The 21,450-nt window shown below is 44.4% G+C and overlaps 1 protein-coding gene across 1 annotated transcript in view; it reads left to right on the forward strand.

Annotated features, from left to right (window-relative positions):
- The window catches only part of EPHA2 (EPH receptor A2), a 59,390-nt gene extending 50,421 nt beyond the window's left edge, over positions 1 to 8,969 (forward strand). The window contains exons 14-17 of the mRNA XM_033922099.1: positions 52 to 201; positions 2,059 to 2,252; positions 6,172 to 6,327; positions 7,732 to 8,969. Coding sequence (XP_033777990.1) covers positions 52 to 201; positions 2,059 to 2,252; positions 6,172 to 6,327; positions 7,732 to 7,837 — 606 coding nt within the window. The 3' untranslated portion in view covers positions 7,838 to 8,969. The remainder of the gene's footprint in view (positions 1 to 51; positions 202 to 2,058; positions 2,253 to 6,171; positions 6,328 to 7,731) is intronic.
- Positions 8,970 to 21,450: the final 12,481 nt, after the last annotated feature.

The following is a 21,450-nucleotide window of genomic DNA, read 5'->3' on the forward strand; positions in this document are numbered from 1 at the left end:
TATATCTCCATCCATGGAAGAAGGTCTAAAGACACTATGTTCTCTTCACAGGGCGGGAAAATCCCCATCCGATGGACAGCTCCCGAAGCCATCTCTTACCGCAAGTTCACATCAGCCAGCGATGTATGGAGCTATGGGATTGTGATGTGGGAGGTCATGTCATATGGGGAGCGACCCTACTGGGAGCTGTCCAACCATGAGGTGAGCATCACCGCAGGGCCTCGGGGGAGCAAATGCAAGAGGGGGAGGAATTGAACCTGTCACCTCTAGGGAGCATCAGCTGTCCAGAGAGGGCGATACTGCAGCTTTTATCTTTCATGTCTGCATTCTGATGTTTATCATATTTTGCTAATTTCTGACCCAAAAGCTACTCAAAAATGTTATGTTAGTCTGATAAGAAAGCTATCTTTTTTTTTTTTTAATTTCTATTTATCACTTTAATAGGGAACATTGGCCTCCTAAGATTGGAAATGAACCAAATCCGTTATTTGATAATTGGTCTCGTAGCACTTGCCCTCTGTGGAAAGCACCTAATTAAAAAAAAAAAAAAAGGGTTGTAACAGGCTCCATTCTCCTCCCTGAACATCTATCAGTGAGATACTGAACCAGCCAAGAGATGGAAGGTGATAGTGAACAGCCTTAGACTAGTGACACAACAGCTACACAGTGGGACTGTCGGACACTAGGAATAGGAAAATCTGTTCGGGAGCAAATCTTTTGCTGGTGCTGCATCTCCAAGCGCAGCTGTTCTGCACTTGAAGGGCCAGATGTGTAAAAGAACGGGCGTGAAGCACGGTTCGGTTACTAAACACCTCACATTCCACCGCTTTATCCCGGTGGGAATGCTGAAAATACCAGTCACTCTATACTGCTGCTTGGTCTACTGTCTCAGAGTCAGTGGAAGGACTCCTTCTTCAATTCCAGTTGGGGGGGGGGAAGAGATTTTTCTGTAAGATAGTACAAACGTAACTGGCTGCCTCTTTCAGCAGCCAAGCCTAGCATTGGGTCTGTGAAGCCCAGCCAGGCAGCATCTGCAAGGAATGCACTGGCAGGAAACATGGCGATCACTAATTGCAAGGCATTCTGACCCCAGTAAATCAAATTTGTCTTTTTTGATTGTAAACATACAAACTCTACTGTCCCTCAATGCCATTACATTCCAGCTGACTCCCCACAAATGAGCGTGCTTGTGCATGCCTGGGAATGCCTAGCCATCCATCCTGTGCAGGGCAGCTTCCATGAACCTTTTGTGCATAGCATTTGAGGTTCAAAACATTTCTCTCTGGTGTATTTGAGAATAAAATGGTGCACATTTCACACCCAGTTTGAGTAAGAGCACTGCTCCAGCCCCCGTCCCAATTAAAACATCACATTCAGTGCTGAGTTCCAAGCTTAGCGCATCCAGAAGTCCAATCCATATTGAAAAGCACTGCCAGGGCATGTGTCTGCTTCTCCATCAGGTGCAGGAAGGCTGAAGGAGCCCCAGGAAAAAGGAGATGCCAACTTCCCAAAAGCTCGGAAAGTAGGAAAGAAACAGCGAAGGAGAATCTGGTGCTCAATCACTTTTATTGATAATAAGACTCGATATGATCGTGTTTCGACCTAAAAGGGCCTGCCTCAGGAGTCTGAAAATCTGATTGAGGGTATTTACACGATTCTTCTAAAGATTAAAAATCAATATATTGAAATATTGGAAATGGCTCTGAAAGCCGATACTGCGGTCCTAACCAAAGCTTGGCCGCAATCCTTGTACACAAACTTTCTCCAAAGTAGAGCCATTTCCAATATTTCAGTACATTGATTTTTAATCTCAATCCGATTTTCAGACTCCTGAGGCAGGTCCTTTTGGGCCGAAACACGATTGTGTCGAGTCTTATTATCAATAAAACTGATTGGGCACCAGAGTCTCCTTCGCTGTTTCTTTCCTACTTTCCGGCCTGTAGGAGCCACCAAGAGCCTCTCTTTCTTCATTGTGGACTGTTCAGATCGTGTCTGGCCCTGTGCTGGGTTCTGGCAGTTTTGTCTGCACGAAGCTGACTCTTTCTTTCCCCCTGCCAGGTGATGAAAGCGATTAATGAAGGGTTTCGCCTTCCCGCCCCCATGGACTGCCCGTCCACCGTTTACCAGCTCATGATGCAGTGTTGGCAGCAGGAACGCAGTCGGCGGCCCAAGTTCACCGACATTGTTAGCATTCTTGACAAGCTTATCCGGGCGCCGGACTCTCTGAAGACTCTGGCGGATTTCGACCCGAGGTAAGTAGCCGCGGTTGGCCCCGATGCAATGTGTGGATTCTCTGGTCCAGCCAAACAGGGTTTTGCCTTCTAAGGCAATTTAATTACTTTATTTGAGAAGGGCACGTCTCGCCAAAAAGCTCAAGGCGCAAGTTACAGCAAGCCAAAAAGTCACAATTACAGTGTTACAATGATACACAAAGTACACATATAAAAATCACTATCAAACGTGCAATTAAACTTACAGATAAATAAATGAGGACATAGTTTACAAACTCCAGGCTCTGAAGGAGCAATTTATCCTTTGTAACCCTTGTCCTGTTCTCTCTGTTCCTTCGCTTGGTTTTTTTTAACGAGTAAAATGCTTTGATGTAGATGTGGACGTCAGTACAACCAATCTAAGCCAAATAAAAGTCGATCAGCACTGGAGGGGAGTGGTGGTTAGAGCTACACCCTGAGGTTGTGGGTTCAAACCCCACACTGCTCCCTCTGACCCTGGGCAAGTCACTTAATCCTCCACTACCCTGGGTATATTAGATAGATTGCAATTGATACACTATTTATAGTCTATGTGGTGTACATTCAGGCACACAAGCATTTTTTCCTGTCTGTCCCAGAGGGCTCACACTCGAACTAACATACCTGGGGCAATGGGGGATTAAGTGACTTGCCCAAGGTCACAAGGAGCAGCATTGGAATTTGAACCCACAAACCTTAGGCTGTAGCTTTAACACTGTGAAGGCTCATCTTTTATATCAGATAAAGACCTTAACGGTCCATCCAGTCTGCCCTGTAATCCCATGCATTACAATTTCATGAAAATGTCTTTTTTCTTTGTTATTTCTGGGCCCTAGACCCGGTGCTGTCCTTAGGTTCCAACTACTGGATTTGCCATTGAAACTCACTCCAGCCTATCCAAACCATCTCCTCTGTACTCATCTCATCCCACACTTTTTTGAATCCCATCACCTCCCTCGAGAGGGCCTTGTGAGCCCCCCAGGACAGACAGGGAAAATGCTCGAAGTACCTGTATGTAAACCGCTTTGAGTGTGGTACTGTACACATCCCAGTCCCAGTCTCGTTCCCTTTTATCCACAATGAATGTAGGAATTGCTGTGGGGGAGGGGGATTACGGTGGGGGCTGTAACAAAATATTTAGTTTGTATTATTATTTAAATCTTTTTATTAAATTGGAATACACAATTTTTTAACGTGTATTGTTTATAGCATCTATAATTGTTTCAAATCAGCTTGAATGTTAAAACACCCCCCCCCCCCCAAACAAATGAGAAATACCACACATTGTGCACAGAATATAATCGGTAACCTATCGGCAGACAATATAAAAGACAGACTATGACAGGCTTATGTTCTTGTACCCCTTATAAAAATTAACAGATGGGTCTAAACGATGTGAATCAAAACATTGATTTATTTCCACCCATAGCCTAAGTGGTTTACATTCAGGTCCTCAAGCATTTTTCCCTGTCTTACCTGGGGGGCTCACCCTCTATCGAATGGACCTGGGGCAATGGGGGGATTGAGTGACTTGCCCAGGGTCATAAGGAGCAGTGTGGGATTTGAACCCACAACCTCAGGGTACATGTCTAGAGGGAAATGAGGGATCTGGGAGGAAGAGATTGAATATAGGAATCCCATACTGATAACAAATATATTTTTTTGCTTTAAAGAGGTCTTGGCACTGTTTGCTTAGTTTCTGTTTCCAAAAACTATGAAATTTCATGGCTACATTTGAGCTTAGTGAGGGGAGGAATGAGTGAGACTCATGAGCGTGTGTGTAGGGTTAACATATGTTTAATCTAATCTTTGGTTTATATACCGGGTCATCTCTCATGGGAGCTCGACTCAGTTTACAAGTAGTCAGGAGACCAGAATATGCATAAAATAAGGAGACGTAAGGAATAGTAGAGATGAATTTAGTCTCTTCTAAACGTAGATCTTGCAATGTTAGCAATTAGTAGATTCTGCAGGTAAACCATTTCGGTATTGTGAGAATAGCAGGGTTTTTAAGGTTTTCCGAAACAATTGCAATTGGTCGATCGTTCTAATAGAACCGGGAAGTCCATTCCAAATCTCTACCAACTTGAAAACAGAGGACGGATTGAGACATCAAGGTTTTACTTCCATTGCTTTTAGTAGAAGTAAAACCCGGATGTCTCAATCCGTCCCCCTTTTCATGGAGCCATATGGTAATCCAACGTGTGTGCAAGCCTGATGATGGGGGACGTCACTGAAACTCATGGATGTTTGTGATGAGGTTTATATGAAGAACTGAAACTTACGTACAATGGTTCTGTAATTTGAGCTATTTCATTTCTACCAACGGACCACTGTGAAGTGTTCATCTTGGGGGTGGGAGTCGGCTGTCTCTTTGAAGAGCATGTCTGTACTCCACTTCTCATTGAGGTCTCAGTGTTCGCTGCAGGATCGGAAGTGGGATCCGCGCTTAAGCAGTGAGGTTTTGGCACTGCAGAAGAAGTGGGGAGAGCCAGCAAGCTTGTTTGGTTTTGCTGAATGCTTGTTTTGATCCGAGTCTTTGAGGGGAAGGGAGGAAGGGTGGAAAAAGGGATTCAACTCAGATTTCTGGATACTGGAATGAACATGTTTCATATCCAAAGCTATTTCACACACGTTCATTAGGGTGTCCAGGAAGCCCAACTCATTGTGGCCCTTGAGGATTAGAATAACACTGCTCTAGTTAATAAGTTATAGCAATTTCTCTTGCTGAAGCTTAGGGGGCCTGTTTTGTCTTTTTGGATCTTAAGGTGTAGATTGAAGCTCTCCTAAGTCAGAGAGGCCCTTGATTGGAGTACCGTATATTCAACCACCCTGATATGCCCTCATGCATAAATATTTTAATCACTGCTCTTCAGGATCCTCAGCGGCACCACTTGGGGCTCAATACCATCTCATTGCCCCAAGCTTTACGTGTCAAAGTCTTCATCGGGTCCTATCTTAACTTAATTCAATCACTTTTTGCTTTTAGACTTTTGTTTTTATAGTTTTTATATATATTTATTTCAATATTTTTAAAAAAGCTATACTTAGCTTTTGTCATGTGGTCTCTGGCCCAGGGATTGTCATACCGACATGTTTCGCTATGAACTAGCTTTATCAAGGATAATCCCCATATATTAAAACGCCAGCAAACACGACCACTCTGCCTATATGGAGTAGCCATCTTGTATTGCAGTAGCGGGAGTGGTGGGGTTAGTGTATCCTGTCTGCGCTGTAAGATGGGTTATTCTCACTAGAGAATGACACGGGGACAAATTTTTCCCCTTCCCCCACAGGAACTCATTTTCCCGTTCCATCCCCGTAAGTTCTTTTCCTGTCCCTTCCCCATTCCTACAAGCTCCGTCCTCATCTGCACAAGCCTCAAACACTTGAAAATCATAAGTGTTCAAGGTTTGTGCTGTTAAGGCAGAGCTCACAGGAATTGGACCAGGAACAGTGATAAAACTTGCGGGGATGGGATGGGAAAAATTTGTCCCTGTGTCATTCTCTAATTCTCATCTCTGACTGCTCTGGGACTGTGGCACTAATGGGTCAAGTACGTTGGATCTCTAAGGAAAAGGAGGTGATAGTAGATGCCATGGTTAGGCAGACTGGAAAGGCCATGCGGTCTTCATCTGCCTTCATTTCTATATTTCTAGGGAGCTCTGTTCTATGTAATCAAACTTGCCGATAATTTGGATCTAAAATTCACTGGCTCTAATCGGGTTGGAGAAAAGATTTTGCACATATCCTCCCACCCTCACTGCTTAAGATTACAAAGCCTCTGGAGACAGGAAAATACCACACATGCGTGAATGTAACTTACCTTGAGCTACAACTGAGAAGACGTTGGCCAAACCCAACTAAAGAAATGACTCCAGCCCTTTGCCCTCATCTTCTTGTGGCTTGTTTTGCCTCGCAGGATATCTATCCGTCTGCCCAGTACCAGTGGGTCGGAGGGGATGCCTTTCCGGACCATTTCAGAATGGCTGGAGTCCATTAAGATGCAGCAGTACGCCGAACACTTCATGACCTCCCCGTTCAGCTCCATTGATAAGGTGATCCAGATGAGCAATGAGTGAGTATCTCCCACTCCTCCTGTCTGGTGATTGGTCCTTGGGAACTAAATTTTCACAGTGACAGTGTGTGATTTTCAGGACGTTGGCCCTAACTAAACCACAGTTTAAAAAACAGGAAAAGTAAATCACCTCTTAAACCAAACATCCCGTCCAAGGATGCAGCAATGAAGGGAGAAGGCAACATTTCCCTTTGCTTGGTGCCTGGGACTTTGGCGGACCTGTGGTCACTGAAATGTGCAAGGATTAAGTGCAAGTTAGGCACTCTACAGGGTGATTGTGGGAGAAAAGGCTAAAGCAGCTAGGGCTCTTCAGCTTGGAGAAGAGATGGCTCAGAGGGGACATGAGAGAGGTCTATAAAATACTGAGTGGAATGGAAAGGGTAGATGTGAATCACTTGTTCACTCTTTCCAAAAATACTAGGACTAGGGGACATGCGATGAAGCTACTAAGTAATAGATTTAAAACAAACCGGAGAAAATAATTCTTCACCCAACGTGTAATGAGACTGCCGGAGAATGTGGTGAAATCAGTTAGCTTAGCGGGGTTTTAAAAAGGTTTGGATAATTTCCTAAAAGGGATGTCCATAGGCCATTATTGAGCTGGCTTGGGGAAATCCACCGCTTATTCCTAGGATAAGCAGCATAAAATCTATTACACTTTGTGGGATCTAGCTAGGTAATTGGGACTTGGTGGCAACTGGGGCTTGATGGACCTTCGATCTGTCCCAGTATGGCAATTCTTAGAGTGCCATTCTTCAAGCTTCGTCAGGTCTTTCTTCATGTTATTCACACCATCTACTCTATTCCAGATATTTGTATCACCCGCAAAGAGACAAATCTTACCCGACAACCCTTCAGCAATATTGTTTATGAAAATGTTAAAAAGAACAAAACCTTGAGGCACACCACTGGTAACCTCCCTTTCCTCAGAGCGATCTCCACTGATCACTACCCTCTGTCGCCTTCCACTCAACCAGTTCCTGACCCATCCCGAGGGCACTCAATTTATTTATTAGACGTCTGTGTGGAACACTGTCAAAGGCTTTGCTAAAATCTAAATACCCCACATCTAGCGCACATCCTCTATCCAATTCTCTGGTCACCCAGTCAAAGAAATTGATCAGATTTGTCAACGCCAGTCTCCTAGTCATCACGTCTATCAGAAATCAGATGTGAGAAATGGACAGGTGTGGGTGGGAGGGAAGGAGACATGCCCTGCACTGGGAGATGTGGAGGCTGGGAAGAAGCAGCATTTGGGAAAATTATTAATGCCTGCTCCCTGATGAGAGCCAGAGGGAAAGACGTAAAGAGAGAAGCCACCTGTAGTGGCTCCCCAATGAGGAAGGTGTAAGGATAAGCACTCGGAGACGCCTAATCCCTTCTCTTGTGTGTTTGGTTTTCTAGGGACATTAAGAAGATTGGCATCCGGTTACCGGGACACCAAAAACGAATTGCTTTCAGTATCCTAGGTCTGAAAGAACAAGCCCACACCATGGGGCTTGCCATCTGAGGATCAGCATGAAGGAATCTCACTACCCAAAAAATACTTGAAATGAAGAATATTTGGAGGTTTGGACAGGCTGTCGGCCAGGAGCCTCCGAGGAGAACCAAGAGCCAAGAATGTGTGAGACTCATCACCAGCACTGCCTTCAGAGGAGGCCCAGCTCTTCCGTGTAAATAGATTGTACAGCAGTTTTTATATACCTTTCATGGACTAAATTGTTATTTATTTCAATTTATTTCTTTATTTGTTGTATATTCACTCAGCTCTGTGGCGAGATATGCCAGAGCTGTGCGGGGTGTTGCCAGGGCCTTGCCTTTCTCAGAAGGGCGTCCATGGACAGGTTCACGAATCGTTTCTGCGGTTTTTCCAGTACAGGTGGATTTGCACATCAGGCTGAGTCAGAATGGGCCGAAGGCCTTGCTTCCTTCCTAATTACTCCTTCCACCCCAAACACACAACGTTCAGTCCCTGAAGATTTTGGGATTTGAGAAAAATCCCAAAAGATTTTGGGATTTGAGACGTAGTGAATCCTGACCCGAGTGGCCTAGACAGAGGGGTTCACCAAAGCCAACATCAGTCAAGAGGAATTCAAGGGTTGACGTGAGAGGTTGTTCTGTCCCTAAGCGCAGCTGATTTACTTTTGATTTTCTTGCACTAATCTTCCTCCTGATGAAGGAAGAGTTTTAATGTGGCAAAATCCTCCGTAAAATCACTGCTCTAAAGGGTAAGTGTTGGGAGGTGCACAGAACATGTGCAAAACAGCAAAATCAGAAATTGCTCCCGATTTAAAAAAAAAAAAAAAAAATCCTACAAAACACACTAAGGGTCTCTTTATCAAGTCACTTTAGGTTTTTTATCATCGACCACTGCGGTAAAAGCTCCGACACTCGTAGGAATTCTTTGAGAATTGGAACTTTTACTGCAGCGGTCGGCAAAAAAACCCCCCAAAAACGCTAACCTTGGCTTGATAAAAAGGGGGCCTGAATTTTGGAGCATTTTTTTTCCTTCCATTTTTTTACAGCTGAATCTTGATTTTCGCTCTGGCCCGGAGTAAAGATTCTGGCAAAGATTCCTGGTAGCTCAAATGGGCCTGGAAATCATTACCCTCCACCCCCCCCCCCCAAAAAAAAAAAAAAAATAAATATAAATTCCTTAGCGGTCCTAGTGGATCTGGAAACTTCTCCTACAAAGACATTTCTGGTGGCCCAAATGGGGCTGTGGTTTTAGTTCTGTGATCTGTTAGGGTGGGCTGGGCCTAGATCTGCCAGGGAGATAGTGTGCTAAGGACGGGGGAAGGCTACTGTCACTGTGGTTGTACTTGATAGCCAACAAGGATGAACCTGCTTAGGCCTTGAGCTAGCCGGGGGTCCTGCAGTTCCCTAGGTAAGCCATTGAGGAAGTCGGGCAGCTAGTTGGGGGGGAGGAGGAAGGCTGGGCCTCAGCTAGCAAAGAACCCATACCCACCTCGCGGGTTTAGCATTTGGGCTATACCCCATGCACTGGTTCATTTTGAAGAAAGATGACTGCGGTGAGGGAAAGCGGTTTTGTATCCGAATATTTTTATAAGGGGAGATCAGTGCCTTACATATGCCGTTGTGTGTATGCGCAAGTTCTGGCCCCTGCGTGGCCCTATAATACTTCTCTTACCATATTTAATTTATTCCTTCTTGTGGAGACTCGCTTTTCTCCCTCTCCCAAACGGTCTTCCCTTGAAGGACACACCCCTGCTCTTCTCTCAGTGTTATTCTTTAGTTTAAACTTAATAATAATTTATTTTTATATTTATTGATGGAACATCAGAAACAATATTCCACTTTCACAGAAATTGTCATTCAGAAATAAATCTGCAAATAGCTGAAAAAGAGAAAGCCGATGGTTGTGTTTTCTTTAGACTTGTATGTTACGAATCTATATGTGATGATATGTTTGTTGGGCAAATTGAGACACTTTTTAAATCTAGAAACAGTTGGGTCAGGGGGGGTTGGAGAGGTTAATTGAGACTCTGCTGTTCAGTAATACGAAAGTCAGTCAAATTCAATAATAAAGATTGATTTCAAGTAAGTCTAGAAACAGAAACTTGTAAATAGCACCGTGAAGAGTCAACACATGTCATCGATTATATGGCTCCAGTTTCTTAAGAATTAGGATGTAGACCACACTTCGTACTTTGATATTGTCTGGCATTTAGATCTTATCTCTTATTTGATTACCTTTTATCAAGCTGCATTAGGGTTGAAGCTTTTACCACAGTGGCCTGCAGGAAGATGTGGCTGATTGGTTGAGGATGTGAGATCAAATCCCACTGCTGCCACTTTGAATGTCAGCTTTAAAATGCCAAAATGACCAAAAGGCAGCGTACAAGTCCCCCTTCCCTTGAAAAAAGGGGGCCTTGATGTTTGTCAGACTTCTTTATCGGACTATGTGGGAATTTCCTGAAACTAGAGTACCAAAAAAAAAAAAAAATCTAGAAACCAAATGGCAGCAGAAGGTAAGCTTAGTTCGACCAGTCTGCTCATCCGCACCGGCAGCCCAGTCTCCACAACCACTTTCTGTCCCTTGGAGATGCTCGGTGCTTTCTTGAATCTACAGTCATGTGAAAAAATAAGGACACCCCATAATATTCAGTTCTTTCTTAAGAAATGTTCACATATCGCTGTCAAATCTTTTTTTTTTTTAATTATTTATCTCTGGGAAAAAAAGGTGATGTAATTGCAGGTAAACAACAAAGATTTTCCTTGATTTACTCATGAAACAAGATATCCATAAAAATGTGTATTCTAACTGAGGAATAAATTAGGACACCCTACACCCCAATAGCTAGCGTTACCCCCTTTGGCTGAAATAACTGCAGTCTCTGACTTCTCTGAGGAAAGTTTGGCCCACTCCTCAATGCAGAATTCTTTCAGTTGTGAGATGTTTGAGGGGTTTCTTGCATGTACAGCCCGTTTCAAATCACCCACTACATCTAGGGCTTTGACTCAGCTCAACCAATTCAGAGCAGGGCTTTTAGGGGGTGAGGCGAATCCTCTGAAGACCCTGACCACACGCCACTGGTGCTCAGGGACAGTGTGATAGCACTCATGTTTTGAATTGATGGTCTGACGTTTGGAAAATAGCGAGTGGATCGGAACATAATGTCCACCAGCTGCCACCTGTCATTATAGCTTTCCTTTTCCATCACAGCTAAGTTTCACATTTATTTTGGCAAAAGCCATGAAATTAAACATTCCTCCCCTTTCACCCCCTGCAGGAGTAACTGGGACTGAAACCAGCTAATAGGATGAATTCAACTCCATCAAAGCATAACCTCTAATGGCTTTGCTCAATCTGTTGCCAATGAAATCACAATTGGGCAGAGACTCAAGAGAACAGCATCCTGGGTTATGGATAAAGCCTTCAAATATCTGGGAATATTCAGAGTACGATTACTGCCATGGGGGGTGTTCGAAGCTAAGAAGAGGTCCTATGTGGAATGTGGCTGGGAGCCGTTTTGGGTGAAGTAGAACTTGTAGCATCTAGAGCTTTCTAGGTCGTCATGTTTCCACCTGAAGGCTTTTACTCCAGGGCCTTGCCACTATGAGAGGGTGGGAAGATTTTATAAGATCCCCCTTCTCTAAGGTTACCATATGGCTCCGGAAAAAGGAGGACGGATTGAGATATCTGGGTTTATTTTCAGTGGAAGTAAAACTCTGATGTCTCAATCCGTCCTCTTTTCTGGAGCCATATACCCTACCCTTATTAATTCCTTATTTTTCAACTTTTTATCCATTGCATGTGAAGTGAGTCTCCATCACTTTTAAGAGCTCTGGGGTTCCAAAATGAGAAATGAGGTGCAGTCACTGTTGATTCAGGCTTTTGCAAGCTAGTAATGATTTAATTCTAAGTCAGTTGGGTCAGACCTATGGTCCATCAAGCCCAATAGCCCGTTCTCATGATGGCTAATCCAGGTCACTAGTACCTGGCCAAAACCCAAGGTGTAGCAATATTCCATGCTACTGATCCAGGGCAAGCAGTGGCTTCCCCCATGACTTTCTCAATAACAGACTATGGACTTTTCCTCCAGAAAACTGTTCAAACCTTTCTTAAAACCAGCTACGTTATCCGCTCTTACCATAACCTCTGGCAACGCGTTCCAGAGCTTAACTATTCTCTGAGTGAAAAAAAATTTCCTCCTATTGGTTTTAAAAGTATTTCCCTGTAACTTCATCGAGTCTTTGTAATTTTTGACAGAGTGAAAAATCGATCCACTTGTCCTCGTTCTATTCCATTCAGGATTTTGTTGACTTCAATCCTATTTCCCCTCAGCCGTCTCTTTTCCAAGCTGAAGAGTCCTAACCGTTTTAGTCGTTCCTCATACGAGAGGAGTTCCATCCCCTTTACCATCTTGGTCGCTCTTCTTTGAACCTTTTCTAGTGCCACTATATCTTGAGATGAGACCAGAATTGAACGCAATACTCCAACTGAGGTTGCACCAAGGAGCGATACAGGGGCATTATGACATTCTTAGTCTTGTTAATCATCCCTTTTTTAATAATTCCCAGCATTCTGTTTGCTTTTTGGCCGCCGCACTTTGGACAGAAGGTTTCATCGTCTTGTCTACAATGATACCCAGATCCTTTTGGGCGCTAACCCCCAAGGTGGACCCTAGCATCCGGTAACTGTGATTCAGGTTATTCTTTCCTTTGTGCATCACTTTGCATTTGTCCACATTAAATTTCATCTGCCACTTGGACGCCCAGTCTTCCAATTTCCTAAGGTCCGCCTGCAATTTTTCACAATCTGCATGCGTTTTAACAACTTTGAACAGTTTAGTGTCATCTGCAAATTTAATCACTTCACTCATCGTTCCAATTTCCAGATCATTTATAAATAAGTTAAATAGTAACCGTCCTAGTACAGACCCCTGTGGCACTCCACTGTTTACTCTTCTCCATTGAGAAAAATGACCCTTTAACCCTACCCTCTGTTTTCTATCCGATAACCAATTCCTTATCTACAACTGAACTTTGCCACCTATCCCATGACTCTTTAATTTTCTCAGGAGCCTCTCGTGAGGAACTTTATCAAAGGCTTTCTGAAAATCTAGATACATTCTATATCAACCAGCTCACCTTTATCCACATGTTTATTCACACCTTCAAAAGCCAAGCAAATTTGTGAGGCAAATTCTTCCTTGGCTGAACCCATGTTGACTCTGTCTCATTAAGCAAAAGTAACTGTAAGAACAGAAACTACATCAGATTCCATGACCAAGCTCTAAACTATGTCCCACCTTTAAGCCCATGTCCAAGCTCGGGGGGGAATTCTCACCCACTTCTGAGCCTATGTCCAAGCTAGGAGCCAGTGACCCATCTCTGAGCCTATGCCCAAGATGGCAGCCAGTGACTCACCCCTCAGTCCATGTCTAAGCTGGGGGGGCCTGTGACCCACTTCTGAGCCTATGTCCAGGCTAGGAGCCAATGACTCACATCTGAGCCTGTGTCTTAAGTTGGTAATCTGCAGTTCATTTCTGAATCCATGCCCTTGATCTCTGCTTGATAAGGAAAGTCTGCTCTCTTTTGTCTTGTAGTATAAGAGAGGAAGATGCTCTGATTGGCAGCTCAGCATGGGATGCACGTCATGTGTGTTATGCTTTGAACATATTACACATAGGGCAGCATTTGGAACATTCATTTCTGAAGACTTTCTTAGCCATCATCACTTACCTTTATTGGAGGAGGGGGTGGAGGGAGAATAATTCTCTCTATCACTGTCTCTATGGGGAGAGGTTCTCGCTGCTGAGGCCTGTTTGGTCTGGCTGAGGCCTCTTCCACTACTTTCATCAAATGCCCTGGGACTTTTCATTTGGAGGCAGAAAGCGAGATGGGGAGGGGTCCTCAGTGATGGACATTCTCACTGGCCCCGCTTGTGGCCCTACTGAGGGTGGCGGGGCTGCCATTTCAACTTTTCCTTTCTACATCCCGTTCCTCCTCCTGTGATTCAGCCCTTCCCTCTCCTGGATTTAAGCTGACAAGAGTTTATTTGTTTAAGCTGTAGTTTAAGCTGGGAAGGCCTCCCACAGCCTCAAAAACTTTAATAGGGAGCTGATTTGTTTTGGCTGCGACACTGGAGCCTGTTTTGCATGGCTCAGGATTCTGGGAGCCTGAGCTCTCTGTCTACCATCTTTCATCTAGAAGAAATGCCATTATTGTTTGATCTCTTGCTCATGGGTCAGAGTTACATCTGAAACGCTCTTCCGGAGCCTGTTATAGGGGAAAACACCCTCCAGGGATTCAAGACAAAGTTAGACAAGTTCCTGCTGAACCAGAATGTACGCAGGTAAGGCTAGATTCAATTAGGGCACTGGTCTTTGACCTAAGGGCTGCCGTGGGAGTGAGACCACTGGTCTGACCCAGCAGCGTCAATTCTTATGTTGTTAGAAGCTCTGAGCCTATGTCCTAGGTGGGGGGACCTGGGGCCTACCCTGAGCTCTCTTTGGGGATATTTCTATATAGTGGGCCAAAAGTTAGGCATCTAATTTTTGGATGGCAAACAGAAGTTAATGGTAATTAGGTGTCAAAACCCGGGGGGGGGGGTGGAGGGGGAATGGTATTTGTGCATCTAAGTGTTGAAGCATCGTAACTGCAGAGCCGATGTTCACATGGGTGGGTCATGGGCAACGCTCCCTCTAAGGATTGGCCGGGTGTGTGCAAGTTTTTTCTCATGTGAGCAACAAGTTCTGAAAACCAACAGATTTGTCGGTACACCGTCAAAAGCGTACCAGACTTTGGCGTGCTTGCAATCCTGCAGCGACATTTACACGCAGAACATATGTGTGCCACCGCTTCTGCTTTTACAAGTCCTCATGCTCCTGTTGGGGTTGTTTTTTTGGGGGGACCCCCCCCCCCCAAGTACACTGATAACTCCTGTTTTCCTTTCTGTTTTCACAGTTGGGGAGTTTTCAGTATAGTGGGGGGTTCCCCCCCACACACACCCCCAACAGGAGTGCGAGGACTTGTAAATGTAGGGGGGTCCCCCCACACACCCCTCACAGCACTAACGGAAAGGCTCAAAAGCAGAGGAAACGGTGGCGCGCATATGTCACCGCACCATAGTCCGGCACGCTTTTGACAGGTCACCGATTTTCCAGATTTGCATCACTCACGTGCTCCGTGTAGAGCAGGGGTGTCAAAGTCCCTCCTTGAGGGCTGCAATACAGTCAGGAATTCCCTAATGAATATGCATGAGATCTATTTGCATGACCTGCTTTCATTGTATGTTAATAGATCTCGTGCATATTCATTGGGGAAATCCTGAAAACCCGACTGGATTGTGGCCCTCGAGGAGGGACTTTTGACACCCCTGACTTAGAGGGAAAATAGGTCATGGGCCTTACAACTAATTCAGGGCGTGCTTTATTGAATACCGTCAGGCGCCCAATTACTGCATTTAGAAGCTGACATTCACATCTGCCATAGAGCAAGCGTAAGTGCTGACACCTGAGTTTTAATGCGTAATTGCCGACTTCTGCTACGTATCCTGTAATGCTTTAGGAGTACAAATTTGCTCTCTAGATTTTGGACCCCTAACCTACATAGAAACATAGAAACATAGAAATAGACGGCAGATAAGGGCCCACGGCCCATCTAGTCTGCCCACCTTAATGTCCCTCCCCTACCTTTGCCCTGTGAATAGATCCCATGTGCCGATCCCATTTGGCCTTAAAATCAGGCACGCTGCTGGCCTCAATCACCTGTAGTGGAAGACTATTCCAGCGATCAACCACTCTTTCAGTGAAAAAGAATTTCCTGGTGTCACCTCGTAGTTTCCCGCCCCTGATTTTCAACGGATGCCCTCTTGTTGTCGTGGGACCCTTGAAAAAGAAGATATCTTCCTCCGCCTCGATGCGGCCCGTAAGATACTTGAACGTCTCGATCATGTCCCCCCTCTCTCTGCGCTCCTCGAGCGAGTATAGCTGTAATTTGTCAAGCCGTTTTTCGTATGGTAGATCCTTGAGTCCCGAGACCATCCGGGTGGCCATTCTTTGCACCGACTCCAGTCTCAGCACATCCTTGCGATAATGCGGCCTCCAGAATTGCACACAGTATTCCAGGTGGGGCCTCACCATGGATCTATACAATGGCATAATGACTTCCGCCTTACGACTGACGAAACCCCTTCGTATGCAGCCCATGATTTGTCTTGCCTTGGACGAAGCCTGCTCCACTTGATTGGCAGACTTCATGTCGTCACTGTCGATTACCCCCAAGTCTCGTTCTGCTACCGTTTTTGCTAGGATCTCGCCATTAAGGGTATAAGACTTGCATGGATTCTGGCTGCCCAGGTGCATAACTTTGCATTTTTTGGCATTGAAGTTGAGTTGCCATGTCCTAGACCATCGCTCCAGTAGGAGTAGGTCGTGCATCATGTTGTCGGGCACTGAATCTTCGTCTGTTGTGCATTTGCCCACTACATTACTCAGTTTGGCGTCATCGGCGAATAATGTTATTTTACCTCTAAGCCCTTCTGCCAAGTCTCTTATAAAGATGTTGAATAGGCTTGGGCCCAAGACTGAGCCCTGTGGTACTCCACTAATCACCTCCGTCATTTTGGAGGGGGTGCCGTTCACCACCACCCTTTGGAGCCTACCTCCAAGCCAGCTCCCAACCCATTTCGTCAATGTGTTACCTAATCCTATAGAACTCATCTTGCTCAGTAACCTGCGGTGTGGTACGCTATCGAATGCTTTGCTAAAGTCCAGGTACACGATGTCCAGGGACTCCCCAATATCCAGCTTCCCCGTTACCCAGTCAAAGAAGCTGATCAGGTTGGATTGGCAGGATCTCCCCTTAGTAAATCCATGTTGTCGGGGATCCCGTAGATTCTCCTCATCCAGGATCTTATCTAATTGGTGTTTGATTAGAGTTTCCATTAGTTTGCTCACTATCGATGTTAGACTCACTGGTCTGTAGTTTGCTGTCTCCATCTTTGAGCCTTTCTTGTGGAGTGGAATGACGTTAGCCGTCCTCCAGTCCAACGGGATGCTGCCTGTACTAAGGGAGAGGTTGAAGAGCGCGGACAGTGGCTCCGCCAAGACATCACTCAGCTCCCTAAGCACCCTGGGGTGCAGGTTGTCCGGCCCCATTGCTTTGTTAACCTTGAGCTTTGACAGCTCACCGTAGACACAGCTGCCTTTATAGAATTACTCCTTTAGGTGCTATCAACATATGATACATGGTGCAGCACATGATGGGAATTGAAGTTCAAGTGTTATCAATAAATAATATTGCTTCTATTCTGGTTTCAATGATCAGAAATCTGGGATAACAATCTCTCTTTCTTACCACATGTCAACATATTAATCAAAAAGTCTTTTGGGAAACTCAGAAGGTTAAGAAGATATTTTGAATATCATCCGTTCCGTTTACTGGTGCAATCGTTATTCATGTCATTATTGGACTGTCCTAAATCAATAATTTTAAAGAAAACCCCTCAAAATACAGCTATAAGACTAATTTTCAATCTGAAGAGTGATAGGATCATACCTTATCTATTAGAGCTGTGCTGGCCTCCAGTGGAAGCTAGGATCCATTATAAATTCTGTATATTGTTCAAAACTCGCTTTGGGGATATTCCAGATTATATACCTCTACTTTTTAAATTCTTCAAAAAGTCAACTTTGAATTTAAGGCAAAACCATACCTTTTGTTTTCCTACTAATAAAAATAAATGCACTAGGATTTTCAATTCAACCTGGGCTTATCAAGCAGCCAAACTGGAAAACTCTACCTAGTAGAATCAATCAACAAATTAAGAGTTTCAAAAAAGATATAAAGCCCTCTCTGAAGAATTTGTACTTCAAAAGGTAAGATAACTCTTCCTAATGTTGTATTAGTTTCATTTATTTTTTGTAAACCACTGTGAGCTTCCATGAGGTATTGGCGGTATCTAAATAAAGATTGTACCGTATTGCACACTGCAGCCTGTGCCATATGTGTGTGTTATGCTATGAACCCTTGGCAAGGCAATTGGTTTCCTGCAGCCCTCACTGGGCCAAGAGTTAGACATTCTGTGATCCATTAACATAAATTAACATCAGTTTCAAATTTCCTGATGTAAATAAAAGAGAGTCTTTACAGAAATACTTCTAATTTAGAACTTTGTTTTGAAAAGAAAATAAATGCGTCAACATTCGACCAGGGTGGTGAGTGGTTTTTGAAATACCAGCTCTGGTGTTTTGAGCAGCGGTAACTGGTCTTTCACACGTGTGAGCGTGGTGCCAGTTTCTGAGGTGCCCTGTGGGCTGGTCATACGATTAAATTTGAAAACACAAAAGTCTTGGAGAAAGAAGATCGCTGGTGCCCGAGAAGACTCAAAGAGGCAATAGAGATACCAAGAGCTCTCTATAAGCAAAGCACGGCAACCATTCATCCAAAAGAAATTGAGCGAGAAAGGACTGAATATGAGCTCAGAAAATCCTCCCTCCCCAGAAATCACAACTGGCCAGTCAATGTCCAGCCTCTTTTCCGCCAGAATTTAAAGTCATCTCCAACAGACTTTCCTATCAAAATTCAAATTTGTTTTTTCTCGCCAAAATTCTAATTTGTGACCAATGGATTTTTTTTACCTCAATCCCCAGCCAGTCGTTTGAGGACCCTCTAAGTATAATGACATACTGCAGACCTCACAACACACCCTGAAGAAAGCCACAGCATGAAGGCTGAAATGTCGGTTCTACCTATGCAGACACGGTGAGATCCGGACAATTGCAACCTGCTCGATGCGTGCATATGTGTGATGTCATCGAGTTGCATCCACGGATGACCTCCAGATGCAGCCCCGAGCTCAATGGTTTTCAAAACCTGGAAAAAGTGCCGGGTTTTGAAAACACGTCCTCTAAAAAGAGGACGTGCCCGGGTAAATCTAGACATCTGGTAATCCTACACCAACCCATTTGAGACTTGGCCCACCCAACATTGTGGCACTCTTTCTAAGACTGGTGGAGAACAGCTGAAGAGGGGCACTCTTTTGCCCCCCCCCCCCCTTCTACGCATTCTCGTTTTTTGTACATGAACTGGTTGATTTGCCATGAAAGTCAGCAGCTCACAAGCGGAATGATTCCAGTGGCTCAGGTGACAAAGTCACAGCCCAAAGCTCCCAGTCCCAATGTGGTTTCCCTTTACCCCCTCCCCGCAAAGGGCACCATGAGCAGTGGTGATAGGGCAAGAGCGAGATTCCAAGTCAGAACTGTTTAAGTCTTTTGGTTTTTAATCTAAAATATAAGTATGCCATCAATTAAAATCACTATAACTCAGAAGCTAATAAGGATGGCTAAGTCTTATTTCTGTAGTTGCTTTCAGACATACACCTCATTGTACAGTGAAGGCAGCGGAGGTTAATGGAGAATGTCTGGGAGCTGCGGACGGTGAAGCTCAAGGAATCTCATTTACTGGGGTCATGAGCCTGGAATCTTCTCGCATGCCTTTTCTCAGGAATCTCAGGAAACGTACATTCCTTCAGAAGATGCCTCAGAAACAGAGTTTAATTACTGCCGGTTAAAAGAGAACCCACAAAGGCAGAGTGAGGTTGATAAATGTTCAAAGACCCAAGCCTAGACGTGGAAAGGCCTCATCCTCAAGCAAGAGCTCCAGGGTAGAGAATGACACGGGGACAACTTTTTCCCCGTTCCCGCAGGAACTCAATTTCACCATCCCTGCGAGTTTTGTCCCTGTCCCTGTCCCTGCCCCATCCTTGTAAGCTCTATCTTAAACGCACAAGCCTCGAACACTTATGATTTTCAAGGGTTTGAGGCTTGTGCAGATGAGGATGGAAGGAACTTGCAGGAATGGGGCAGGGACAGGAAAAGAACTCGTGGGGACGGGAAAATGAGTTCCCGCGGGGACGGGGAATAATTTTGTCCCCGTGTCATTTTCTACTCCAGGGCTTGTCCTTCCAATCTCATGGTTCTCACCTCCAGTCTCCTGAAGTCGGTTGTTTTCAGAATATGCCAACTGGATTCTTAGATTGAACATCTGCAAATATCTCATGCATGGTGGATAGCCTGAGAGCCCAAACACGTTAGGGTTTAAAAGAGACTGAACTACAGCCTCTTAAACCAAGTTAGCAAAATTCCCTCCAAGGAAAGCAGGTGCAGGAAGGTTTGGAACCCTATCCAGACACTGTGGCTGAAGAAACTTACCAACTTCTTTCAAGACAAGCAGCAGAGAGTGGTTCTCGGAGGGGGAGGGATTGTTGGAGACTGTCACGAGGGACTGGAATCTGGCTATAAACTTCCTTTTTAAAGAGAGGGCAGCTATGGCTTTTTCTTTCCCAGGCACCATTAAAAATGACCTGTTTACAGAATCCGGCAGGGGGATTGTTTGACTTGGTCTCAGGCCCACAAGAGAAGCAGAGTGCAGCGCAGATTCCAGACGCCAGCAACGAAATGAACCAAACCCCTTGGACTGCTCATCCCAAAGCTGGGATGCTTCATTTCTGAAGCCTCCAGTGGAAGACTTTGAAGCTTCACTCCCAGCCTCCTTTTGGGCAACACAGAAACATAAGACATGACTGCAAATGAAGACCATTCGGCCCGTCCACGTCAACAGCTCAGTCCTAAGATCCCTTCCTCTCCTCCAGAGATGTCAAGTGCTTGTCCCATGTGTTCAGATACAAATTCATGTCTACGCATTCCGCTCCACTCGGTATTTCAGTGGTGTGCCCTGAAGAAATTCCGGGTGTGCCATGAGAAATTCCAGAATTCTATTTCGGCCCCTTTTATTAAGCCACGTTAGGGTTTGGTTTTGTTTTTATTACAAGTTTCAAGTTTTATTGATTTTGATATACCAACCATCAAATTAATATCTGGCCGGTTAACAATCGGATTAAAAAGATAGGGAAAACTGAGAAAAATAAAAATTGGTAGATTAATAATAATGTGTGAACATAAAAAAGACATTTACCAGACATACTGGAAAGTGAGGGTAGAATAAAGGGATGGGTAAAGTTACATATTTGAGAAGAAAGAAGGAGATAGTAGGGTTTGGATAATACATAAAGGGAGGGGTTGCTTTGTCAAAGAGATTGTTGTGAATAGGAAGAGAAAGAATAATGGTTCTAAAGATTATTAAATGCATCACAGAATAGGAAAGTTTTTAGATCAGTCTTAAATTTGTCAAGTCGTAGTTCATCACGGAGATGCTGTGGTAGGGAGTTCCAGTTACTGCCAAGTTTACTTTTCGTGTATAATAGAAATCTTTTAAGGAGGGGATGAGAAGAAGTTTTTGGTCGGTTGATCTTAGGGTGCGTGGAGAACTTTGAGGAATGAGAAGTTTATCTAGGAACGAGGGCAGATGATAGAGTTTTATTTTAAAGGAAAGTAAAATGATTTTATAGGTGATGCGATGAGTGACAGGAAGCCAATGTTCTTTTTTTAAAAGAGGAGTGACATGGTCATATTTACCTATTTTATATATAAGTTTTATTGCAGTATTTTGTATTAGTTGTAGGCGTCTGATTTCTTTTTGTGGGAGACCAACTGCTGCGGTAAGTTTCACCACTCACAGAATTCTTATGAACATCGAAGCTTTTATCGCAGTGGCTGGTGATAAAAAAAACCCTAACGCAGCTTGGAAAAAAGG

Source organism: Geotrypetes seraphini, chromosome 15 (genome assembly GCF_902459505.1).
Source record: "Geotrypetes seraphini chromosome 15, aGeoSer1.1, whole genome shotgun sequence".
NCBI classification, from domain to species: Eukaryota; Metazoa; Chordata; class Amphibia; order Gymnophiona; family Dermophiidae; genus Geotrypetes; species Geotrypetes seraphini.